The 27,586-nt window shown below is 40.3% G+C and overlaps 1 protein-coding gene across 2 annotated transcripts in view; it reads right to left on the bottom strand.

Moving 5' to 3' along the window:
* Positions 1-2,782: 2,782 nt before the first annotated feature.
* fbln2 (fibulin 2) overlaps positions 2,783-27,586 on the bottom strand; it is a 93,332-nt gene continuing 68,528 nt past the window's right edge. For both annotated transcript variants that reach the window (XM_085161055.1, XM_085161056.1), the window contains exons 9-17: positions 23,646-23,780; positions 20,072-20,209; positions 17,594-17,737; positions 15,739-15,867; positions 14,328-14,453; positions 13,503-13,619; positions 10,049-10,177; positions 8,403-8,526; positions 2,783-5,831 (exon numbers count right to left, since the gene is read on the bottom strand). In XM_085161055.1, the coding sequence (XP_085017181.1) occupies positions 5,471-5,831; positions 8,403-8,526; positions 10,049-10,177; positions 13,503-13,619; positions 14,328-14,453; positions 15,739-15,867; positions 17,594-17,737; positions 20,072-20,209; positions 23,646-23,780 (1,403 nt within the window). In that variant the 3' untranslated portion in view covers positions 2,783-5,470. The remainder of the gene's footprint in view (positions 5,832-8,402; positions 8,527-10,048; positions 10,178-13,502; positions 13,620-14,327; positions 14,454-15,738; positions 15,868-17,593; positions 17,738-20,071; positions 20,210-23,645; positions 23,781-27,586) is intronic.

Here is a 27,586-nt window from a genome sequence, read left to right as displayed (position 1 = left end):
AGCTACGTTCTGTTGTTCCAGGCGGCAGCGTTGTGGTTGCCATGGTTACAGGGTGACGCTCTCTCTCTGCGTGTTTCCTGGGTGAGAGAGGCCTTTTTGTTGTTGTTGTGCTAAGCTAATAGGCAGAATGCTACAGGTATAGCTCTAAAGAATGTAGCATCATGGGCAGTGTAGTCCGTGCTGCAGGGAGAATGGACTGCTATACCCGTTATGTGTCTGTGAGCGAGGGAGGGAGAAAAAGGAAAAGTACGAGCTGTCATCGAGCAAAAACGGGAGCTGGAAGCATGTAAATATAATAATAACCACTGCAGCCAAGAAGAGAGCCTGACGAGCCCAGTTGTAAGTAAGCTATTAAGACTCGACTGTACACCGTGTTCGTGTTCTCCTCCAAAAACAATAAGTTCTGTTCGAGCAGCCTTTCAACGCCTCTCTATGTCTCTCGCTAGCAAAGTTGACCCAGACAACAAAGTAAAGCTAGTTTTCAGCTACGAACCGACACAGAACCCACCGTATTAGCCAGAGGTCCCTTTACTACGGTTCGGAGCCGCGGACCTTCAGTAACAGTAATAAATCACAGCAATAGTACATTCATGTAGTTGTAAACAGCATGATAATATATTAAGTAATCCAAAGTATTCAGAATACGTTACTCTCATTGAGTAACGTATTCTGAATACGTTACAGAATACATTTTGGGGCATGTATTCTGTAATCTGTAATGGAATACATTTTAAAAGTAACCTTCCCAACACTGCCTGTAGAGCAGCACATCACTAAAAGATGAATAAAAGCACATCAGAGAGTGTTTCAGAAGCTGACCAGTGATAGGCCAGCTCACTGACTTTGATCTTTCATTGAGATGTAAAGAGGATGAAGCAGAGGAAGCGTTCTTTCTGGAAATACAGAAACCTCATCTTTTTATACAGTAATGTAACAGAATAATATTTAAAAGCCGAATGGAGAAGTCACAGAAAAGGCAGCAAACACAACTAAACATAAACCCAGTAGACACAGTTAAATACTGAACAAACAGCCTTTTTTGCTGTGTTGTGGCTCACTTTGAAGAAATTTAGCTCCTAACCCTTTGACGAGATCAAAGCTGGGACCAAATAGCTGAGTTACCTCCGTTAAGGATCGGTGAGTACCTACTGGCCGGTGTTACAAACCATGACTGGAAATAAGTTTGATCTCCAGCTCACAGCTTCCTCGATTTAATGGGAACCTCCGTTAAATAGAAACTGCTGCTAACAGCTTTGTGTCTGATCCCACTGGAAGGACCTGACGTTCCAGTAACCAGTCAGGCCCATATACCATCGCTGGAAATGACCAAGCTGTTTTTGTGATGTCACAGCTCTGCAGCTGGAAAAAGATAGCAAGTGGCCTCCAGAGATTTACCACAACCACAGGTCATAAAGGCTTTTTAATACACAGTTAACACTGTGAAAGTCTGTTTTAATGGAAACTATAACGTTTATCTAATTGAAACCATAGTGTGATGAAAAACTACCATTATAAATGATATTTTCCTTTGGTTTCACACGTCACACAAACCACAGCCTCATGGGTGAAAGTACTTTGTTTGACTCATCCAGCACAAACGCAACTTTACGTGTGGAGACCTGGTCGTTCTCACGCTGCAGTGAGAAGGTGGGTCCTGGCCACATATTTTTAGCTGTCTTGATAACCCTTTGAAGTTGAGACAGATAATCAGAAGTCACACCCCCACATGTGTGGGACGACGCCTCAATAGCCGGATGTGTTCGGGCTTCAGCAGAGAGGAAAGAGGCCACCCATGGCACACCAGTATCACTGCTCTACTGGCTGAGCAGTTTCCTAAACAAGCTTTCTATCATCTAGTCGCACAAACCACAGGGATGCACTGATTCTTCACTGTGCTCGTAGGCCTATTAAAGGCTTTGAAGGTTCAATCTAAATTCTGCTTCTACATTATTTTTGTTTGTGTATTCATTTTGAAATTTGTAAAAGAATAACAGACAACCAGGCATTAACCACAGAAACTTACAGCTGAGAGCACAGCAGAGGACGTGCTGACCAACAGAATAGCAGTAGCAGGAATACAGTTACCAATAAAATGCACTAAATGTGCTATAATATTGACGAGACCCTAATATTTTATAAAGCTTTCAGCCTGTACTGTGTTGAGGCTAAAGAGAAACGTCTGTGTGGGCTGCTGGGTGCTCCTGTCTTCATTACTGCAACAAAGACGGCATATATGTCAAAGGAAGCATGTAAGAAGAGTTGGTTTGTTGTGTATTGATATACACTATTCGAAGTGACTCTTTATTTCTGTGAATCTTTGCTATGAAACGTGTTAACTTGAGCTCAGAAACATAGTAGACACATCAAGAATATTTCAAGTACCAAGAAAATCTAAACACTCCTTTTGTTGTTTTAGAGTAAGTCAGACTAAAAAGACTTCATAGCAGAGGTGTGGACTCGAGTCACATGACTTGGACTCGAGTCAGACTCGAGTCATTCATTTTATGACTTTAAACTTGACTTGAAAAAATCTTCTAAGACTTGTGACTTGACTTGGACTTTTACACCAATGACCTGGGACTTGAATTGGACTTGAACTGGTTTACTTGAAAAGACTTGATATTTCACCCCAAATCTAAAATTTAACATACATATTATATAGAAAGTGTGCACCATTAATTCAATTCATTCATTCATTTATTCAAACCACACTCCGTACATATGTGTGCATGAGCTGTAGCACAGCCAATCAAATTAACCCGATTTTTTTTTTAAGAAAAAAAAAAACGCTCAAAAATGCTGCGAGGAGTTATTTTTTTCAGGTACATAAACTATGAAGTAGTCAACAAAAAAAACGAAATGCAATATGCAAAACATGCAAGTAGAGAATCACAGACAGATGGAACAACTTCAACTTTGTCTGACAGTTGAAGTTGCATAAAGAACTGTAGGTTCTCTTTTGCTACGATGACACAGCTGACTTCATCTAACTAGCAAATGTTGTCCAGGCTACGTTGATGATACTGTTTGGTTTTAATGTGTATAATATTTTTGTCATGCTATTTTAAAGCAGGTCCTACAAGCGCATCCAAGAATAACATGCAGCTTATCTCAGAATTGTTGGTGAAAATTATTCTTGGAGCTAAGTTTAATTGAGCTGCATTTTATAGAGGTGCAATTTCACAATTTGTGTATATTTTCTAAGTTCACTATTTCGTCATGTGTTGAGAAAAACAGAGATTTAAAAATCACATGGTCTAATATTTACATTTAGCATAACTGCGACATTCTTTTTTTTCATTTTTTTTGTTTTTTAAAGACTCGAAAGGACGTGAAATTCAAAGTTTCAGACTTTACTCGGACTTTTACACCAGTGACTTGAGACTCGACTCTGACTTGTCTGACATTACTTGAGACTTGACTTGTGATTTGAGCGTAAAGACTTGAGACTTGCAAAACAATGACGTGGTCCCACCTCTGCTTCATAGAAAAAGTCACTTTGAGTTGGATTCAAATTCAGAGGAAATGTTGGGCCTCTTCATTTTGTTTTCACAGCCTATGAATTCTTACTGCATAGTACCAACAAAATTCAACACAAGCAAACAAACACTCAGAGATCAGAGAGAGGGTTTTTATGTTTGAGTAGAATTTGCAGTACCTTCTTCAAATACAACACATGTATATACTGTGTTTAGTTTTTATTGTTATTTATTGAATTATGTTAAAAAAAAGATCGCCATCATCCTTTAGTTATTCTAGGATTCGGTAAAAAGCTCTTCTGACATTTTATGTTGGGTGATTTCACACCCAGCAACTGCAGTCTTAAAATATCAGTGTTATTATTCAGTATCAGCCAAACTGTGGTGTTTGATTTTCAGTGACCCCACCCTCTAGTTTCCAGTTGAACTGTCATCTATTGGAATGTATTAATAGGCTGGAGCGCACACTTTCCGGGTGGGAATGCCACAGGGTGGAACACAGACGACATGTTCCTTGTGGAGCAGCGGAAGAGGTGATAAAAACATTTCAGATAAGAAGTGCCCAATGTGTGTGGCACAGCTGTTTTTCTTCAGAATATCTAAATGACTTTATAAGTGTATTAATAGTGGGACCTTCTGACACCAGTAGATGGGGATGTGGGTTCACTGTTGACTGAGGAGCCAGCGCTCCGACGTGTGACGGTGTTACTGACGTGGACAAACGCACGCTGACACTGTGCCCTTTTATTGACAACGGTTTGATCATCAGTCAGTTTACAGATACAAACGTACATGCTGTGTGAGGCTGAGTCAGTCCTGCACACCACACAGGAAATTGTCTCGTGTGTAAAAGAGAATGTGGTTTTTACCCTGAGATAATTACACAGTCAAATAAAAAAGATGCATCTGGTTACAAACTAAAGAGTATAACATGAAACAATAAAATGTAACCTCCTCTATAATAATACTGTCAGTGCTAGAATGACATCATCACTACTTTTTTGTGTGTTTTGAACTCATTTGATCAGATCACATATTCATAAAAAATATACACAACCCTATGGAGGTCCAAAACGGGCAAAATAATAATGAAAAAAAACCTGATTACATTAATTTACGTAGTTTTGCTTTTAGTCTATTTTATGAGAGAAAAACTTTTTTCCTTTTCTTTTTTAAATTGGAGAAACGCTTCATTTCCCCTTTGTGTTGCCCAGCTCTGTGGATATGTCACTAACATTTATCATTTACATGTGAAATATGCCAAATCACAAAAAATACCAAGTGAAATAAGCATACGATACCAAAATAAATATCCTTTATTTGATTTGTTTTATCTAAAACTATTGAAAGATTATTTTCTAAACTACACAAATAAAGATTGAAATTGAACGATTTATACTGCTTCCTAGACTTCTGAGAATATTTGTTCTCATATATTCATTTTGTCAGTTTTGGACCTTATCTATGGAAAAGTGGCCACTATGCATCGTGTGATGTCACCACAGCCACATCACCATCCTGGCCGTTGTAGCATCTCCCTCTCTGTAATGTGAAAATCTCTCAGCTCCTGTGCTGACATATCAGTGAAGTGAGAGGAAAAAACAACACAATCTTACAGTTGTATCTTAAAGCCAGCCGAAGGTGCGAAACATCACCAAAAGGGTAATGAGGGAATAAACCAATAACCGAGACCAGCCAACGTCTACACACGCAGTTGAACAGACACTAATAGTGCGAGTGTATAAAAGCTAAATTATGTTTGCTAGAGTGAAGCTGAAAAATACATACGTAGAAATACAAGGTTTTTCAGGAAACATTACTTTCAAGGAAACACAGCAGAGAGCCTGCCATGATAGGAATAATTCAATCTTTGGCAATATTCTACAAGATTCCTAAATCATGCTTTAACCTTTAGAGGCATTACAAAAATCTAAACGCCAACAATGTTTAGCACCATATGAAATGTCTAGTCTCTGTCTGTCTCTTTGGTTTTACATAGTGCTGGTTGTTATGAAGACGTGAATCTTGGCCAAGAATGAAGTCAACGTCGCTTGCCTCAGCAGCTTCATTTCCACGTCTATCAGGAAGTCTTTGGGCTCGCGGACCTTTCTCTGCAGGTAGACGGCGCCTGTGAAGCTGTTCAGCTTGCGTGTGCTGAAGTATCCCTCTTCATTCCCCTTCCTGATGCTGATGACAATATGATCTCCAGAGTAGGCCGGGTTAGGGCCAATTCGGAAGATCTGAGCTGGAATGATGATGTTGGTCTCATACGTGAGCTGGTAGTAAGTGATCCACAAGGGAGAGTTCTTACAGTCTAAGGAACTGGCGGGACAGTTGATCCGCTCACAGCGTCTGAAAATGAGCCAGGGAAGATGGTGAGAAGACGTAAGCAAAACAATGTTCGGACACTGTGCTGCTCGCTGAACACTCAACAGACAAAATGTCTTGACATTACTTTTGTGAACTGGCATCAAATAAATAGAAGTGATCCTATAGAACCGATTCTAGATAACGTATCATCTGTGCAAGGGTGGAAAAGGGATATAAGATGGGAAGAAATGCCATTTCTACTGATGGCTTCTTGTTTATCATCACAGACCATCGCTGTGTCCCAATTCAGGGTCTGCACGCTTGAAGTACGCATTTTAAGTGCGATTACGTCACCGCCACGCGACGACGGCTGTCCCAATTCGAAGTGTACTTCAAATGCATACTCCAAATGCGCCGTCGATTTCCCCAAATATCAAGCGTGGTCCGGTGCACGCTTCGTGGTCCCATATATCCCACAATTCATAGCGCGGCGGTGGGTGTGGATAATTTTGCCGCAAAATACGGCAGAAGGGAGCGGCCGAACTGTCAAAGGTAAGTACTGAATATGACGTCACTTATTTATGTGCAAATGTTTAATAACGAAGAACATTAAAACATTGCTGTTGGCCACATGTCGGCAAAGTCATGTGACATTAGTGATGCTTGTACTTTCAGCGTTAACTTGGTTATATATATATATATATATATATATATATATATATATCATAATAATCTGACAATACTATAATATTGGCCATATTATATTTACATTACCACAGTGAGATGATTTTAGTCTCGTGACCAACATCAACTAATTGTTATTTACTAACTAATCTTAAATGACTGTTCAGTACAGAAATGAAACCCTTGAATCATGTTTTACAGTCCTGTGGTCTCAGCCTCAGATACTCGACTAATCACAGTGATGTCATGACAAAAATGAATGACCAACAAAACATTTTTCTCCTTCATTTCTGTCACACAAAGCTGTATGAAACGTTTCGCGCGGTTAGTAGCTATCATGGTTGCTAGGAAACCTGAACAGCGCGACGAAGGCTAGACCGTCCCATTTCACAAGCCTCTCACTTCTCGTATTTATAGTACGCACCGTACGTAGTACGCATAGTGCACGTACTTCAAGCGTGCGGTCTCTTAATTGGGACACAGACCATGTCAGTCAGCTACAGCAGCCTCTGGGTTTTCAAGACTGTGGGGGCCCATAGAGGTGAAAATCAATGTAAGAAAACACCAGCAAAGATGAAAATACTACAAAAGCACGTAAAACACAGCAAAATTTGAATAAAACAATGGAAGTAGAAAAAAAAGAAATGTCACAGAAGACAACTGCCATGTTTTTGGGGACGTGACGGACCACCTGGGAAAGTAACACAAGCCGTATGAGGGATCCCACTGTGCTTTAACTACATGACTCATATATCACTGTAGATATATGTTTGCTATGAGCTGTTTGCTGTCAGCTTGCCACATCTGCAGCTGTTCCATCACCTCAAAAACACTTCTGTTGTGTGGGGTGTTTTGTGAGAGCTTTTGCAGCATTTTCGTCTTCTTTCCTTGTCTATTTTTCAACATCTGTTGTGTTTATGCAGCATTTTTCTTCTTCTGCATTTGCTGCAGTGCCTTTGCCCTCTCTACACTCCCTGAACATTTTGAACCGAGCTGCAGCGTGATGCAAAATCATTTGCTTCTTAAAGCACATGTGATTTTTCCATTGCTACTGGAGTGCTATTGAAAAGAGGTAGCATGTAGCAGCACTGCTCTTTCACATCACTGCCCCCTGCTGCAAGGATTCCATAATAACATAGATGAAGACTGTGGATGCCAGTGAGTTTGTGGGTCTTTCCCACAGTGCAATCTGAAGCTCTGTGACTGTTTATCCATCACACATCAGAATTTACAGCCTGGAGTTATCGTTGTAGTGCACCGTAATATTTGCACAACTCACATCAAGACAAGAGCGCCTAGGAACCTAATACGGGAAGACCAAGACACATTTTAATCTCAGCTGTCTGTCCGTGACTGCCAAGTCTGCTCATGAATGAAAGATGTCTCTCCATGGGGAGCCAAGAGATGTCACACTGAGGGTAATAAGGTGTCTCTAGGTAACACTGATAAGACGTCTCTTGTGGGCTGACAGGGGAGTGTGTGTGTGTGTGTGTGTGTGTGTGTGTGTGTGTGGTGTTGCTGTTCAGTGGAGCGTAGAGCAGGGAGAGCTGCAGAGACGGCTCTGGGAAGCACCGAGCTGATCAAAGCCATCTGACTTCTTCACACAGCGGATGTGAATCATGTTCAGTTAAACAAGCTCACAGCTAACAAGGCCCTTCTGTGCAGAACGCTGCGCTGTAAGCACATCGATGTATAACATTTCACAGCCTGAGAGGATCTGGACAGAAACCGTATACACAGATATAGGCCAATGCAGCTGGAGACTGCTAATTTTATTGGACCTGTTTACAAAGACAACTCAAATATGGAAACTTATAATACCCAGATGTTCTAATGAGCCTTAACCTCTGAATACTTTGATGTAGTAAAAACTTGATTCTGAGCTAAAAGCGTAAAACTTTAGCAGAGGAGAAAATAAATTTGACTCACGTGTTTGACACTTTCTTGTAGTGTTGAGGGCAATCAAAGGAGAGACACCTGAAGCCTCCCTGAAGGTTGTAGCAGGTCTGCCCAGTGGAGCAGTTGTGGGTGCCAGTTGTGCACTCATCAATATCTGGAAAAAGAGCCAATAAATCTAATAAATATCATCATTTTGATATAATAGGCTTTTGTGACCCAATCTGAATGATGCAGTGCCGTGCAGTGGTCAGTGGTCGTGGTTACCTCTGATGAACATGTCCAAGAATCCTCAATAGGAGACAGACACAGTCTAACAACGTGTCTGGATACACTCATTGTTCAGAATGACCTGCACTACTCTGAAACTGTACTGGAACAGTAGGACACCCACTGGCTGGGTGTTGGTACCAGTGCAGGCTGGAGCACCCTGTCCAGTCCCATTACCACCAAAAAATGATCACAGTTGCAAATCTGCATCAACAGCCCAACCTCAGTCAACTTCAGTCAGCTGCAGCACGGTGATGTTGATGTTAGACTACAATGACTAAAACCAATCATAGAATAGATTTGGTTTTTCTACACAATGAAAACAACGCAGTGAGAAATGCATCTGATCTAAGCAGAGACTAAACATGTTGATGACATAAAAAATTGTTGTCATCTATCATTGATGATGATTGGGATGCAAATACAGGCATCCCTGTATTTGCATCCCCTTGGCACTGTGTATGTAATCATAAAGTGGGAAAACTTTGAGTTAGGTTTGCTGTCAAAATTCCACAAGAGTAACAAAAATTCCATTAACTTGGCAAGAAAGCAAATTTCCATAAATGTCTAACACCAAATTGAACCATTGTTACACTTGTCAAACAATATCAGTTAATAAGGGCTAAAAAAAGTTAAACAGTAGTGCAGTTTGAATTTAAGGATTAATAAGTTAAGTGAAAATTAGGAAGAAAAGGGAGAAACTCATTAAACCCATTGGTATGCATAGAGCAGTAAATGTTCTCTCCCAGATTCAGATTTAGTGTGCTGCTGTTTGCGTAGGGCGGCACGGTGGTTAGCACTGAGAAGAGTTTGATTTCACCAACTAGCCGGGCCTTTCTGGAGCTTGCACGTTCTCCCCGTGTTTGCGTGGGAGGAAGCTGGAGTACCTGAATCTCTTCAGGTACTCCAGTGACGATACCCAGCCCTAATAAGATACACACACAATGCTCGAGATAAAGCTGAAAAGCCCGACTGCTTTTGAACCTTTCTTTCCTCGCAGTTTAATCACAGTGACGAGTTGTGCATGTGTGTGTTTTAAGCTTCCAGCTTCCTCCCACAGTCCAAAGACATGCAGTTAGTGGGGTTAGGTTGATTGGAAACTCATAGGTGTGAATGGTTGGCAATTTCTATGTGTTAGCCCTGCGACAGACAGGTGACCTGTCCAGGGTGTACCCTAGCTCTCGCACTGTGGATAAGTAGAAGAGAATGGATGGATGGATGCTGCAATTTGCTCAATCTATTCTTTAACAGCCTGTCACACTAAGTGTACCCACTGCATTTCTGTTAATGTAGTTACTACATGCATATAACAGCACTGACAGAAAGGTTTTCAATGCTCCAGTCAAACAGTACAAAAATGTAACCTGCATCAAGTCCAAGAAGACGATTACTGTATATATCAGCCTCACCTTTGCAGGTGCGTCCGTTGGCAGCCATGACATATCCATGAGGTGGACAGGCACACTGATAGCTGCCTGCAGTGTTAACACACTGGAAGGCACAGAGGTTCCCGATGCTCTGGGAGCACTCGTCAATATCTGTTTAAAACACACACATGCACAACTCGTCACTGTGATTAAACTGCGAGGAAAGAAAGGTTCAAAAGCAGTCGGGCTTTTCAGCTTTATCTCGAGCATTGTGTGTGTATCTTATTAGGGCTGGGTATCGTCACTGATTTCTAGAATCGATTCAATTCCGATTCACAAGGTCCCGAATCGATTCGATCCACAATTCGATTTAATTTGATTCGATTCACTTCGATTTGAATCTGGGAAATTTTGAGAGTCAGAAATATTATAATTCAGATCAGTACATTTACATATTTTTGTATCTAGAAAAAGGAAGCTGACACTTGTGAGACCCTATCAAAGGTGTGAGCGTCACAGCAGAGGCCTTTGTGTCAAAGTAGCTGAAGATAAAACAGAAAAACATGAAGGTGATTTTCCTGTTCTGGGATTTTATACAAATATTCTGCAGTAGATCAAAAACAAAAGAAAACCATTAATCAACACATGAACATTACCTCTGAAGTTACAGCGGTTTTATTACAGACACGGCTGAGCGTTTTGCATTTTGCATAATTTTAAAAAGTTTAAATTTGTTCAGTATTGAACGGCAGAAATTAGGTTTTGTTTTTGGAAGTATATAAAGCGAAAAAAAAAAGGTCGGCCGACAGCGCTGTAAACAACGGTAGACTTGTGCATAACAAGCAAGCGAATAATGCAGAAAACAGTACAGAGAGGGGGGGGGGGGGGGGGGGGAGAGAGAGAGAGAGAGAGAGAGCTGTGCATCGTGGTCGAAGCAAAACAGTAAAAGTCAGAGTGAATTCATGACGATGTTTATGTGAAGCGTAGTTTGGATCTTCTTTTGCTGCTGCCGCCGACAGATCAGAATCAGCGAGCTGTCGGCTTTCAGCCCCGACTGTGAGAAAGGCGACATCTCACTGATTCTGATCCGCGGGTCGCGCTGTGTGTTTAAGTCTTTGTGCAGAAAGAATCCGTGTTCCTGCTCTCATTTACTGTTTTAGCTGTTTGATGGTTGTTGAAATTTTGTGAGATTTCACCAGAGATTCTGGCATTTCGGGCAAAATACATTTACAAACCGGATTCCAAAAAAGTTGGGACACTAAACAAATTGTGAATAAAAACTGAATGCAATGATGTGGAGATGGCAAATGTCAATATTTTATTCAGAATAGAATATAAATCATGGAACAAAGGTTTAAACTAAGAAAAGTTATCATTTTAAGGGAAAAATATGGTGATTCAAAATGTCATGGTGTCAACAAATCCCAAAAAAGTTGGGACGAGGCCATTTTCACCACTGTGTGGCATCTCCCCTTCTTCTTACAACACTCAACAGACGTCTGGGGACGGAGGAGACCAGTTTCTCAAGTTTAGAAACAGGAATGTCTCCCATTCTTGTCTAATACAGGCCTCTAACTGTTCAATCGTCTTGGGCCTCCTTTGTCGCACCTTCCTCTTTATGATGCGCCAAATGTTCTCTATAGGTGAAAGATCTGGACAGCAGACTGGCCATTTCAGTACCCGGATCCTTCTCCTGCGCAGCCAAGATGTTGTGATTGATGCAGAATGTGGTCTGGCATTATCTTGTTGAAAAATGCAGGGTCTTCTCTGGAAGAGATGACGTCTGGATGGGAGCATATGTTGTTCTAGAACCTGAATGTATTTTTCTGCATTGATGATGCCTTTCCAGACATGCAAGCTGCCCATGCCACACGCACTCATGCAACCCCATACCATCAGAGATGCAGGCTTCTGAACTGAGCGTTGATAACAACTTGGGTTGTCCTTGTCCTCTTTGGTCCGGATGACATGGCGTCCCACATTTCCAAAAAGAACTTCAAATCGTGACTCGTCTGACCACAGAACAGTCTTCCATTTTGCCACACTCCATTTTAAATGATCCCTGGCCCAGTGAAAACGCCTTAGCTTGTGGATCTTGCTTAGAAATGGCTTCTTCTTTGCACTGTAGAGTTTCAGCTGGCAACGGCGGATGGCACGGTGGATTGTGTTCACTGACAATGGTTTCTGGAAGTATTCCTGAGCCCATTCTGTGATTTCCTTTACAGTAGCCTTCCTGTTTGTGGTGCAGTGTCGTTTAAGGGCCCGGAGATCACGGGCATCCAGTATGGGTTTACGCCCTTGACCCTTACGCAAAGAGATTGTTAAAGATTCTCTGAATCTTCGGATGATGTTATGCACAGTTGATGATGATAACTGCAAAGTCTTTGCAATCTTTCGCTGGGTAACACCTTTCTGATATTGCTCCACTATCTTTCTGCGCAACATTGTGGGAATTGGTGATCCTCTACCCATCTTGGCTTTTGAGAGACACTGCCACTCTGAGAAGCTCTTTTTATACCCAATCATGTTGCCAATTAACCTAATTAGTGTTAATTGGTCTTCCAGCTCTTCGTTATGCTCAAATTTACTTTTTCCAGCCTCTTATTGCTACTTGTCCCAACTTTTTTGGGATTTGTTGACACCGTGAAATTTTGAATCAACATATTTTTCCTTTCAAAGGATACATTTTCTCGGATTGAACTTTTGATCTGTCATCTACCTTCTTTTCTGAATAAAATATTAACATTTGCCATCTCCACATCATTGCATTCAGTTTTTATTCACAATTTGTTTGGTGTCCCAACTTTTTTGGAATCCGGTTTGTATATTAAAAAATCGATTCAGGATTTTAATGAATCGATTTTACGTTATCCAAGCCAGAATCGATTTTAATCGATAAATCGATTATAAAAACCCACCCCTATATCTTATGTGGAACATCAACTACAACTTGGCATCAGGAGAAGTTCTCCGGAGCTGGAACATCAGCTTTATACCAACACATTTACCTCTGTTTTATAGAAAACCGTTCCTGGGTAGGTTATTTTGGTATTGATTGTCCCGTCTGATTTCATACATCACTCATCCGATTTCTCTACTGTGAAACTAACAGCAAGAGAGCGACAGTCTAATTTTAAAGGTGTTCTATGTATTCATCATTTGAATCATGTTTTTCTGTTGTTGGCTTTCCTGAACCAGCAGCTGCATAAACCACTATAATGCAGCTATAGTGTATTATATATGTAAGTGCAGTCTGTGTATGGTTTTGGATAATAGAAACACTTCAGTAAATGCAGCTGAGGTTCACAACTCTCTGACTGAGTAAATCACAAGTGTTTGTGGGTAACTATTTGTTAAATTTCACACACGTATCTGATTAGATGTGTCTAAATGTGTTGACTGTAAATCACATAAACTGTAGGAATAGAGCAGCATGCAGTCTCCATCGATCTCTCTGAAGTGTTTCTACCACACTGGCAACCTTGGAAGAAAATACCTTCACAGGTGTGCCCATCATCTTTCAGGTAGTAGCCTGGGCGACAATAGCACTGATATGAGCCATAGATGTTTGCACACTCCTGGCTACAAGGGCTTTGGTCACACTCATTTGTATCTGAGCACAGAAACAGAAAAAGACAATCATAAAATTAGACATAAACGTGTAAATATTTATGCAAGCTGTATGTTAGGACTTAGATAGAAAAACAAATATTTGTATGTATATGTTGTAATGTTGCTGCCTCCCCAAACACCTGCTCTAGTCATTTATCCAAGACACTTTGTTCAAGACAAGTAACTTGAAAAAAATCTATCTTAAAAGCGATAATCTAAACCCAATGATATCCTTCAGACACGCGTTTATCTATAAACCTCGATGAACGCTAAGCTTCACCTTTGGAACAGAAACATTTACATCTGGATTAAGTTCCTTCAGTCACGTCTGTGACAAGCTGGACATAACGTGAATCATGATCGGCTTTGCTCTCTGAAGCAGTCACATCTCCAGCACTGACGACTGACAGCACCTGAACCAGGAAACTATTATTATTACTCTTATCCCAGAGATGGAGACTGAATTAAATGCCAACGGAAAATAGTCTTTATTGATAACTTTGTCTTACAAAGGAGACATAAACAGTTTCTCATCAATATACTTAATCTCCAAAGTCTGTGCAAAGACTGATTTTGCCTTTTGATGCTGATGTTGTCCCCGGAGGCTCGCCTCTGTGATTTAAGTTCTTCATGAAAAATAAGACGGTCTGTCTAAACGAGGTGGCATTTAAATCTTCAATATGTCAGAGGAACAAACTGTCTAGCTTACCTTCGCAGTTCTTGCCGTCGAATGCGAGGGAGAAGCCGGCTGTGCATGAGCAGCGGTAGGAGCCTGGGGTGTTTTCACACTTCTGGGCGCACAGCCTGCCAGAATAGCGCCAGCACTCATTTACATCTGTCAGTACAAAAACAGGAGCTATTAGGCAGCAGATAGCCTTGAGGCCCACCAAGGACTCAACACACATACTCGATGAGCTTCCCTTGAAGGCCATCCCTCTTTTAAGCCAGCTTTCTTCTGATTGGCTGCCTCTCAGAAGGTTTGTCCAAACACCTATTGCGTGGGACTTTTGATGAATAGGAATACAGACAATTGTAATACACGACAACAAAAACTAAAAAAATAACATATTAGGTCAACATTGAAGTAACTACAGCATACACTCCAATTTCCTGAAAAATAAAACCCAGTTAAATATGACTGTAGCGGCGAATTTCTGTCCCAAGCTTCGAAAAAATAATTCTTCCACTTCTTAATTTGAGCTGTTCAGATTTATTTCTGACTCGTACATACAAACAAAATATGTCACGGTCAAAAAACTCTTTGCTGCTACAGCGCACATTTCCATTGCCGTCCTGGCTCACTCTAACCTGCTACCACACATGCGCTGTAATGTTTTCTTACCCGACACAAATTAAACGCGCAGCATTTATTCTCTAAATAAATGCCTTATACAAAATCAAACATGTAACATAATAACTGAAACAGTATCAAAAATATTTCTCTATAGATTGGCTCTAACAATGACTTTCTTAAAGTAAACACTCAATGTTAAATATTATTGGCTAATTCTTCACAATTTGTTCAGTTAAATTCAGATCAATTCAATTTCAGTTATGTAGTTTAAAATCCTGTTCATTTGTGTCATTATTTATTTAACAAAAAATGGAGTAAATGCAGAAACAGTGAGTAAAAAACTAAGTACATGCCATGATTCAGGACCTGTAGAACCATCTTTAACAACAATAACTTCAAGTAATCCTTTTCTCTTTATTAGTCTCTCATATTCTTTTTTATAATTCATTGAGATTTGCTTATACACAGCTCTCGTAAAATTACTTTAAGCCCGCTTGCTGACATCTGCCTGGAGACTGGACGGTTGCATGTCTAATCTGCTGACAATTAATAATTATGAGAATTATGAGAATATCAGGAATAAATATGCTTTATGTTTCGTCCAAGAATTGAAATCCACAAATAATAAGCATTTTTTTTACAAATGATAGGCTGAAAGTGTAGAAAGTGTCATCCAACCCAATTTGGTCAAATCTGACATCATAAGAGAAAAACTCAGTGAGCGGACGTCTGCACCCGTAGCTTCTCTGGTTTCATAAAGTGCTCGATAAAGTGAACCTTCAGTCTGAACATCTTCACGTTGCAGACGTCACACAGTGATACGTACCAGTGCAGGCTTTGCGTAAGGCGTTATACTGGTAGCCTGTCTGGCAGTCACAGCGGTAGCTGCCGGGGAGGTTGTGACAGATCTGGCCCGCTCCACAGCGGTGCGTCCCCATCTGACACTCGTCAGTGTCTACGCAGAAAGAAAGATGAAGCACTTCAACAGTGACCCACTGAGCAGCCGAGAGGGTATAACTTAAACACAGCTAAGGCTTGTTACAGGGCCAGACAGTACAAAAAGACCAGGCATCAATGTTCTCACTCTCTGCGTATTATTATTTTGTTATTTATGTTTTTAAAATGATTTTTATTTTTAAATTATTTTGGAAAATAATTCTTGGTGCGTATCAGAATAAATATTTTCTTGGGAGAACAATTTATTAAAAACAACAATTACAGACCACTCAGGGTTAGTTTAGGGAACCAGTGAGTGTTTCAGACAATGGGCACAATAAAGCTTAATTAGTCAATTTCCTTATTTGTGTGTAATACTTTTAAAAATATGGGGGAGTGGTGTGAAGATAGAAAAATGAATGAGTAGGAAGCAAGATTTTAAATGGCAGGGACAACGGCAGGCCTGTGGGATGGGAGCGAAAACTGGATCTATTCAATACAGAATCACTACTATGGTAGAGTAAATGTTTGCAGACAAGTCGGCGTCTTCAACATACAGCACAGGCAACGACTGCAATCTGCTTGCGACCAAAGTAAAATCACAAGTAGGGATGGGTATCGTTTAGGTTTTATCCAATACCGGTGCCAAACCGGTACTTTTGAAACGGTGCTCAACGTAAATTACACACGAACAACATTAAGCTACTCACGCAGAGAAGAACGGCTGCTGCTGCATCATCATCCTCATCATTTCTGCTACACTGGCAGGGCTAGGGGCCAGGACTCTAATCTTCGGGTTTTTGGGGGATGTTGCTAACTCCGGGTCCAATAACAGGCACCACACCCGCAGTAAATGTGCACGGTGTGAGGTCTTGCAGCAAGCTATCAAATACGGCGCATTTCTTGGCTTTTTAAAAAACCGCTATGCGTCGCCAGGTGTTTCATCAGATTTGAGGTGTTACCTCCTTTGACAGTATCACAGTATCAGCTTAAAGCACTTGTTGCAGGCTGCTGAGTTTGCATCTTTTGCTGTGAAGTACAGCCAGACTTTTGACCGCTTCGCCTTGGGCATTTTTAATCTGTAGCTCTGCTCTAAAAGAACGTACGTACCTGGACCCGCCTACTATCCTCGGAAACGTAAAATGATTGGCTAGAATCTAAAGTGTATCACAGCTCAGGAAAATAAAGCACCGAAATGTGCGCTGCTTTTCGATCTGGTTACTACCGTTTATGTCAGAACCGGTGCCATCATGGCACCGGTTCCCTAGAAGGAGGTTTCTGATACAGCAGCCTCTTTGTGACCCTGGTCAGGAAATGCACTCTTGGCGGCGACATTTCCTCTTGCTCGTCGACATCTTGATCAAACAAATCACTCAGTACTTGCATTGTCGTTTATAAGAATACAATTAAATGAAGCATAATTTGACACCATTTAAGAACTGCATGTAAGCTGAACAAGATTTAGTTGTTCTCATTTTGAGCAGTTTTGAGTACCAAAGCAGCAACTGAGTGAGAACATCGATGCACGGTCTTTTAGAAAAACTCTTGTGCCACAACTGTACGATGACCTTTAACTGAAAGAATAGAAGTGATCATAAATAATATTCACTCTTGCATTTTTTCTGGTTGTATCTAATCGATTGAACCTGTGTCTTGGTCAACAACAGGGCCATCAGTGCTTTCATTCACACCTTTCCACAACACCATCCTCCTGTGTGAGTGGTGCATGTTGTGCTAAACCTCACCAACACACTTGGCTCCATCAGGGCTGGCGTGGTAACCATGGCTACACATCACAATCTTCTTCTGGCACGTGTAGGAGCCGACAGTATTGATACAGTTAAAGCCTGAACTGCAGGGCTCAGTCAGGCTGCTGCACTCGTTTATATCTGCAGAGTCAAAAAGATCAAGAATGAAGCTGTGACTGCGCGGAGGATCAACCCTGATAGGCTTAAGATTACGTCAACTCTATTTTATTTATACAGCACCAAATCACACCAATGGTCTTCTCAAGGTGCTTTATATTGTAAGGGAGACCCTACAATAATACATAGAGAGAAAATCCTCCCACCCTCAGTGACAGATCTGTGATGTATGTGCAGTCATCTGCAGGGAGACATTACCACTGATGATTACTTGCTCTGCTTTGGCTGTAGATCAGCCGAGGTACACGAGGCATTTTTATGACATCAGGAGCACCCAGAGGTGAATATTATGTTTTGCTCATTTTGCAGTGATGTTGCCCTGCACGGTACTGAGAAAAGTGCAAGTAATCTAAAGAAAATTGGATTACATTTTGTTTAATCTTTGTGTTAGTACAGTGATTTGTGTTGAAGTGAGCTCAGGAACAAGAGAAAATCTGAAGTGTTGTCAAATACTTTTTCACAGATACAGTGTGACATCTTGCTATGATCAATTCCTGAATCCAGTGGTGAGCTCAGCTTAATGCTCTGAGGGCTACGTCCTCATCAGCGCTTTCACCAACCCTAATGCTAACTCCAGAATATGTCACTTCTGTTACATTACTCTCACAAGAATCAAGAATTAAGAAGTAAATGCAAATCCTAAGTTTTTGGGAAGCCTTCCTACCAAACAGATACAGAAGTGAGCTAATTGCATAAAGTGCTCGGCAGAGGTAAGAGCTTTTACCACTCATGGACCACTGTGTGCTATAATGCGTGTAAACCGTGTCAGAAAGTTTACACACATGACTATACATAGACTGATCAAACGTATTGTTGTGCATAATCACTGCCCCAAAAGACCCATGTTAGCAATCTCTTGATATCAGTCACCAGCAGTGTTGGTCAAGTTACTTGAAAAAAGTAATCAGTAACTAATTACTGATTACTTCCCCCCAAAAGTAATCCCGTTACTTTACTGATTACTTATTTTCAAAAGTAATTAATTACTTAGTTATTTAGTTACTTAGTTACTTTTTAAAAACACGATTTACAACCTGAATAGGTGATAAAGCGATAGATCTTTCAGCCCAATTCTACTTTTTCTGCATAATCATCATACAAAATGTAATCAAATGGAAAAGTCTCTTTTAAAACTTGTTTTATTAGTTTTAATCTTTTAACTTTATGCATCAAGCAAAAATTTAATTATCTGCAACATTCTCTGACTGGAAGAAATTTGTTTAATATTTAAACCTATTTTCTGCACATTCCAGGACATAATGTATTTTTTTGTGTGTTTACACTCATTCTTTCAAATAGATGCAAGTAAAACACAGCAGAAAATAAATAACATCAAAGACTAGCGGTCCTTTTGCTCTATTTTCACCTGTAAAGCAGGAGTGGGGTAGGCGGAGGTTTACCCTGGTGCAGGTGTGCCGCAGCGGTCAGTGGAAGAATCCGCGAGTTTCTCTGTGAGTTTCCCATTACCTCGTAGCTACTCGGTGCTTGCTCGGAAGTTTAGGGTTTTTTCGCTGTAAAAATAAGTTTTCTTCCCACGCACAACGGACACTAATGTTTTTGTCACTTTTTATGGAATCAAACTCAAAGTAAGGTCAGTACTTCTACGCTTTAAACGCTGCACGCTCATACTCTCTCTGCACTCAATATATGATCCATTGTTGATCTGCACACAGCTGTTGCCACAAACGTCGCACTTGCTTACGTCACTGTCATGAGACATTCTCGCAAAAAAATCTGGTTTTAGTAATTCAGTAACGCAGCGTTCCTACGGGAAAGTAACGGTAATCTAATTACCGTTTTTGCGATAGTAATCCCTTACTTTACTTGTTACTTAAAAAAAGTAATCGGATTACAGTACAGTACAGTGCCCATCTCTGGTCACCAGCAACGCCATCGGAGGTTAGGTGTATGTTCTTACTTTGGTTAACACTTGCTCCCTTTTAACCCCCCTTTCACCTATTTGGAACACTCAGAAAGCTTTACATAACACAATAACTGTAATGCAAAAATGGAGAAAAGACACTTGATTTAAAATCTTTTCGTTTGAAACTCTTAAGAAATATCAAGATAGTTAAAGCCTGGTTAAAAGACGGTTAAATATCAAGAGTCCGAGTAGTACTGCAGCATGGAAAAACACACAGGCACAATGCAGAGTAAGTTTGATGGATGGCTCTGCCAAAGAGGCTCATTTTGCTTAAGATTTGTCCTACAAAGAATAGGACCAACTCTATCAGCTGTTTACTGGTCCCTGTTAGGATGTAATGCTACCCAGCCTGGAGAGTATGGACAGTCTCTTACCAATACAGTTGCCATGAGAGTCCTGTGTGAAGCCACTGATGCACTTCTGTTTGGGATCACACAGGAAAGAGCCCACTGTATTCTCACACACAAAGCCCATGCCACAGTTATGAGTTCTCGTCGTGCACTCATCAATGTCTGTAAAGAAGGAAAAGATTTGCATTAGTTTATCTGCACAAAGCAATCTCTCAATGCATTATTCTGTTACAAGAGGCTCTGTAAATTTAGCTCGAGCTCTCCGGCTGTTAGCAGTACAGCAGGGGGCACTGTGACTCAAGCACAGAACATCTACACACTTTGACTCTGTCAGTGTTTAACTGGAGGGAAGAATTCAATGAAAACATCGCTTGATTCGACTCTGCAATTAACAGAAGTTGAACAGAACTTAAATGACAGTTATTGAATCTCATGAGCAATATGAGAGTTTTTTCTTTTTTTTCATGCCGCAAGTAGTTCATTTTATCCTGGGTCCTCAGAGCAGGTCTTAATTTGACGTTTCTCTGTTGTTAATATCAGAGAGATACTCTTCCAACATTCTGTCACTGCTTTCATATAACTAATTACTTTTTTTGCCTGCTGGATGGTTGACTAGATACTACCTTCATGTTATGCTTATACTGATTAGTCCTCTGTGATACAAGTCACATGAGCTTCAAAGTGCAGCACCATCAATCCTGCTCTTTGGTTGATTATCTTGTAACATATTGAACCTTGGTATCTGCTTAAACCCACACTTTACTGTTTGGGCCAAGGAAACATGAACTTCCTGTCTTTATGACGATTTGCTGAGTGAGCCTAAATTAGGTGACTTTAGGTAATTGTTTTTGTATTAAAAGTAGTCAAAGATGTTGTCATGTTGTTTGAACAAATCCTTGATATGAAATATTTACCTATTAACATACCAGAACAACCCTTTAAGTTGACATGTAGGTAAGGTCAAAAGTTTTAAAAGTATGCAAGCACTTGAATCACAGAGGGACAGTTCGGTTGGGATTAAATCCACCCAGAACTGTATTTATTCTGGCTTATGTTAGAAGCGAGCTGACAATGGTCTATGTCAGCTCGCTATTATGCTGACATAGACCATTTGCAAGACATGGATCATATGATACCCAAACAGTCTAATAAATAAACTGGCCATTTTCAAATTATTGCGTTAGCTAATCAAATAACCATCACCAAAACCACAGAGCATTGTTAATTTAGAGCTAGCTAGCTAACGCTATACGAGCTAATGAAGGGCAATAAAAACAACAGCCAATTTAGGGGTGTGGTATTATTCAGTTTAGACAGGCTGCTCTTTGGTTGATTATCTGTTTGGGTATCAAATCATATGATACCCAAACAGTCTAATAAATAAGCTGGCCATTTTTCAAATTACTGCGTTAGCTAATGAAATAACCATCACCAAAACCCCAGAGCATTGTTAATTTAGAGCTAGCTAGCTAACACTATACAAGCTAATGAAGGACAATAAAAACAACAGCCAAATTAGGGGTGTGGTATTATTCAGTTTAGACAGGCTGTTGTCCAACATACACAACACAGAATACATAAAATACAACATAATGCTACCGTCAGTCTTGTGTATATCTTGTAATTATTTTGGTTGATGCAGGCTTGCACACTGTCTGTGAGTATATGCTGCATACCAATGCGACTATAATGCTCAGTGAATGTATTTAGTCTCCTTTAAGATGCAGTTGACAAAGTATGGCAGGAATGTTGCAGTGAAAATGATTTTTGCATATTTCTACATCACTAGTGTTAATTTGATCTAAATAAGTGAGGAAACAAGGATCTAGGACAGTACAACAGCAGCAGCACCTATTGCATTAATAATGATGCACTACAGTACACTGCAGTCTTGTATTCATGGATTTATGACCCCCAAAGGATTTCCAATAATATGTGTTTTCAGTAATACCGCTAAAAAGATCAGTAGAGAGGAGGAGGTGACAAACAATAGGACCAGAATGGCTTGTGTGTGAATCAATGATATACTGCCTCAGTTTGAGCCAGCATGCTGGACTTGCTTCTTGTTTCTGGACCCTCTTAAAATTTATGAAAAAGTGGCAACAGTGAGTCCCGCACTCCAACACAAACACGAACCCCAGCCAAAGGTAAGTGCCAAGATGTGGAATTACACCAGAGGTAATCTCACAATAAGAAGACAGCAGCTATACCTTGACACAGATAAATATGTGTTCGATGAAATGTTTAAATGGAGTATCGTTAATATTCAAAATGTCAAAATTATTTTCTGCACATCTATAATTAGATTCCTGTAACTTTCTCTGTGTAATTTTTATTTTTAGTGTCTCATAATTTAATGTTTAAATGAAGCTGACTCCCTATAAACAAGGCAGTTTCTGTCAGCCTCTGTACACAAGCCTTTATTAAATTTATGACATGGATGCTGAAATTTCTACAGCTTCACAATAACTACATTAAACTCTAAGAAATATGGCTCACCGATGCTAGTTTAAACAAAGCATTTTCTTTAGTAAAACTCCATTGCTTTTTGTTGTTCGTGCTTGTAAATAGCTACAGCACTTGCTGTATTGTTGTATTCTTGATGTGTAGCTGCTAAGTGAAAAGAAATGAGAGATGCTGAGTGCATCAAGCCCTCAGCAGCCTGGGCCTATTGCAGCAGAACTAAGGGGTGGTTCCAGATCATCGGAGCCAGCTCTAACTGTAGACTTTATTCCAAAGGAAAGTTTTACTGTAAACTTAATCTTGTCTGACTCCCAAATGCAAGCTAGGAACTTATTCTACAGAAGAGGGGTCCGAAAGCTGCAGGCCCTGCCCATCTACTTTTAAAATACCCCAGGAACCACAAGTAAAGCAGCAGTCTGAGAGCAAAGTGCTGTATTGTTGTGATATGATACTATGAGGTCTTTAAGATGGCACCTGATTGTGTGGCTGAGTACAACAATCTCAGTTTTATCTGAATTTAGAAGCAGGAAATTAGAGGTCATCTGAATGGCACTGAAAATGTATGCCTTCCAATAATACTGCCTAAGGGAAGCATGTATAATGTAAATATTGCTCTCAACATTGAACCCTGTGGAATTCTGTGATTAACCTTAGCGTGAGAGGAAGACTCCCCATTTACATGAACAAATTGGAGTCTATTAAACAGATATGATACAAATCACTGCAGTGCCGTACCTTTAATACCTTTAGATAGGTCTTATCTCTGTAGTAAAATATAGTTATCACATACATAGTGATCAGATACCATGGGAAGAGCATTTGTAGCCTTCACTGGTGCTGTTTCTGCACTATGATGAATTCTGAACGGTGAAACAAACCAATTCCTCTGCAGATGATCTTGTTCATAAAAAGAAGATTGAGATTGGTCTATAATTAGTTAAGACAGCTGGGTCAAGTGATTTTGCTTTTATATCACTTTTGTTTTTACAAAACCAAATCATCCTGAAAATAAAAAAATAAAAATCCTGCATATTATATTGAAGAAGACATCATTTCCACCAGCTATTTCAGAGGCTCTGGAAACGACTGCTGGGTAAATTGGTTTAATGAAACACATCAGCATCAATGAACTCACCCTCGCAAAGACTGTTCCGCAGCTGGTAACCAGCAGGACAAGTGACCTGCAGCTCGCACACAAATGAACCCACTGTGTTCACACAGCGCTGGCTGGGCTTGCAACTGTGGGCACCGGTCACGCACTCATCCACATCTGCAGAAAAAGACAACGATGACTGTGTGTGAGACAGAGGGAGGGAGGGAAGATAACAGGGGGTGCAAGAATATGATGTGGAGGTGAGCTTGCTGATGGACAGGTGTCGTGCATAATTTTGCCCCCGTGCTCAGGTTCTCCGAGTGTCACAGAGATCGAGCTCAGTGAGTTGGCAACAGATGGACAGCAGCAAAACTTCAAATGAAAAGTCTCTCTTATGCGTAAGAATTTGTGGCAGAACAGGAAATTACAAGTTTTTGCTTTTGCTTACATGAAAACCATCTAGCTGGGAAGCCTCAGGCATGAAAGTCATTCAGTGCTCCAGCTAAAAACCAAGAGTTGCAGTGAAATGTACAGCTGAGCTCATTAATACTTCAAAAACAACAAACAGAGGCTCTTCTACCAGAATAATTGGAAGAGAAAAGTTTGTAGACGGAGAGAAATAGGCCTTAGCTTGAAGAATACCTGTACAAAAGGGTTAGGTTTGTGTATGGGATTTCCTATGCCCCCTGAATGCACCATCGGTGTGCATGTCCGCAACCAGTGTTGCCAACTTAGCGACTTTGTCGCTATATTTAGCGAGTTTTCAGACCCCCTAGCGACTTTTTTTCTAAAAAAAGTCGCTAAAAAAGACGTGAAAGACATTACAAAAAACAATAATTGCTAAAAGAAATTTAATTTGTAGTTCTAAATAAATTCTAAATGCATTTAGGACGTTTTTTGCTCACTTTATGTCTCGTCCACGATGTTATTTCTCTCTCCAGCAGCGTAGGTTACAATTACATTAGCATGACCAATTATGCAAATTAGGTGATGACGTCATTTAGCGACTTCTAGCGACTTTTAGGACAACCAATAGCGATTTTCCTTACTGAGGAGTTGGCAACACTGTCCGCAACTTTAGTTCAGAGACAAACGGCAGCCGAACAACGGACAGTGTGTGCGTTCATAAGACTGTAAGTTAATGTTTACTTCACTCAGTTATGTTGGTGTTCAGCCATGAGTGTATTTGATGACTTACCAGCAGTTTCTGCTTCTGTTTAAGTGACGTGGCAGTTTGCTAGCATAACAGATTTGTTCACTAATTAGCTTCTAGCAGAGAGATTCGTTGTTATCGTGTTGTTGATTCTGTGCTCTGTGTAACAGATGATAACCCAATGTAAAGTTGCCTTCAGTGCATAGTTGTATGCGGTGTGTTAATGCATAATGTCTGATTTTAAGTTTATGTAACCAGTCTGAAGTATAATGTCAGCTTATTTAGTTATATACTGTACTTGAGTACACCTCAGTTGTATCTTTATGTTTATTATGTAATTTGATTTGTATCATTATGCTTTGTCTACAGAAACCACACACACACTCACGCCTAGCTGCTGGCACATTCTCAATTGGAAATACAAAGAATGACAACTTTATTTCTGGACTATGCCTGTTTGTTCCTCTCACATCTGAACATTTGCAAGTGTTCTGACCCGACACTGAAGTGATTGCTGCCAGCTCAGATTTCTTTAACCCTTCTAAACAATACCACATCATCTGTCAAACATGGTGAAGGCAATGTTATGGCATGGGTCTGGTGTTTCGTCATTATGATGATGATAGAAGTAGTAAGCTGAATGTTGAGGTGTACAGGTGTGCACTCAGATTCAGCCAAATGTTGCTAAATTAATTGCAAATTCCTTCACAGTCCAAATGGATAATGAGCCAAAGCGTTCTGCAAAAGCAAAATTGTTTTCAGGGCAAATAATTTGGATATTAATCAGTGGCCAAGTCATTCACCTTTTCTCAACCCAACAGAGCATGCTTTTCAGGTACTTAAGAAAACATTGAATGCAAAGAGATCCACAACCAAGCAGAAAATGAAGGCAGCTGCAGTAAACGCCTAGCTCAGCATCTCAGGAGAGGAAATGGAGCATTTGGTGATGTCCATGTGTGCTAGGCAGACACTAACTGCAAAAAATAGCAATCTTTATAAACTTTATAAACCTATGAACCAATAATCTATTAACCCAGCTGTATTCCTGCTCTTACTTTTGTAGGGAGGTGGATATCACGGTGCATTGTAGGTAGGTATGTCATAAATCTAACACATTATTATCCTATAATTGAATTTTATCCTTCCACCACCCCAGACAACCTCATTATAAGAACTTTATTAATCTATCGGTGTCTTAACCCCCTAAATGTCACGATCCTGGGTCTGACCCAGTGTTTTGAGTTTTAGTTCTTTTGATGTTTATAGTGTATGTTTAAGCTTATTAGGTTTCCTATGTTCATTTACTTATTAGCTCCCCCTTGTGTTTTCAACCCCTGTGAAGTCTCCTTTGCCCTTCGTGTGTTTCATGTCTGTGTGTCTTATGTTGTCATGTCTGCCTCTCATGTTTCCTGTTTTATTTTGAAGAAATCTCGTGTTTTTATGTTATGGATTATGTTTTGAGTCCTTCGTTGTACTGTTTCTTGTTTCCCTAGATTTCAGTTATGGTTATCATAAGTTTAGTTCTTTGGCTTTGTAATACGGCTTCCCTGTGTTCAATGTTGTGTCTACTGTGACCTTTTTGTACCATGTTTCTGGTCCCTATTTTCTGTCTTCTCAGTTGCTGTTAAGTTTGCATGTTTAGAGTTCAGTCAGTGTGTTTCCTGTTTTACTTTGAAGGTCCACGTCTCATGTGAGTGTTTCTAGTTTTGCTTCCCTTGTCTCGTCCAGCCTGATTACTCCCAGCTGTGCTCTCCTTCTGTGTCTCATTCCCTCGTTATCCCTCTGTGTATTTAAGCCCTGTGTTTCTCTTTGTCAGTGTCGTAGTCTCCCTCATGGCTGTGTTTCAGTTTACCCATGTCCCAGTTTAGTTTTCCGTGCCATTCTGCAATAAAGCAGCTTTTTGAGTTTAATTTCGTTGTTGTGAGTTTTACGTTTGGGTCCTTCTCCTGCCTGTACACATCCGAAACATGACACTAAATTCCCAGTTATCACTGGATGGCACTCATTGTAATGCTGTGCAATCTACATATGTAATGTTTCTTCTTTTTAAATTCTTCTCCCAAGTTTGGGCAAAAAACAAAGAAAATTGTTTGTGTAACTAACACGCAAGACAAAAATGTCAATTTCCCCCCCAAAAAAGGCTGTTTGTCCTTTCTCCAGCCTTTAGGGCTACAGCTGAGGTCATCACCACTCATGACTTAGACCTCAGAGGGTTAACATCCACCAGCTCATCAGCTACCTTTAAAGGTTTAAGGTTAAGGTCAGGGTTCGGTTAACATCCCCCTCTTTTTAGAGGTAATAATTTAAACGTCTTCAAACTGGAACACCTGGAATAAACAAGCGTTACTTGAAAGATAACCTTTAAAAAATGTGTCTATTTACTGCAGCATGTGGCCAATAGATGACCAAGTTGAGTTCTGTTTGTTCCTTCGACTTTGAAGAAGTCAAATTGAAAATAACAGGACTTGGCAAAAGCTACATGATGTTTTGCTTGTTAAGCGTGTTTGTGTGAAATGAAAAAACAGTTGAGAGCCTTTAAATCTTTATCAGTCAAACTGTGCAGCAGCCAGTAAACAGGCGCTGTTGATTTATGACAGCGGTGGCCTTGTGCTGAGACAGTGGATCGCCGCTCTGCCGTGGCTCGTCTTTATCAAACGCCTGCATTCCCTTATCGTGCATCACACGCGAGGCCGATTAGTTGGATGCACTGATAGGGTAACGCTGGGATTATTGTGTGTGTGTATGTGTGTTTGTTTGTGTGTGGCAGCCATCCACATTTGAAGATCACCCCAAAATATGGTGCACTCCACAGGGAACCAGACAAAAAAGG

Source organism: Neolamprologus multifasciatus, chromosome 5 (assembly GCF_963576455.1).
Source record: "Neolamprologus multifasciatus chromosome 5, fNeoMul1.2, whole genome shotgun sequence".
In the NCBI taxonomy this organism is placed as follows: Eukaryota; Metazoa; Chordata; class Actinopteri; order Cichliformes; family Cichlidae; genus Neolamprologus; species Neolamprologus multifasciatus.
The sequence above is the reverse complement of the archived record's forward strand: the minus strand, read 5'-3'. Positions and strand labels throughout refer to the sequence as shown.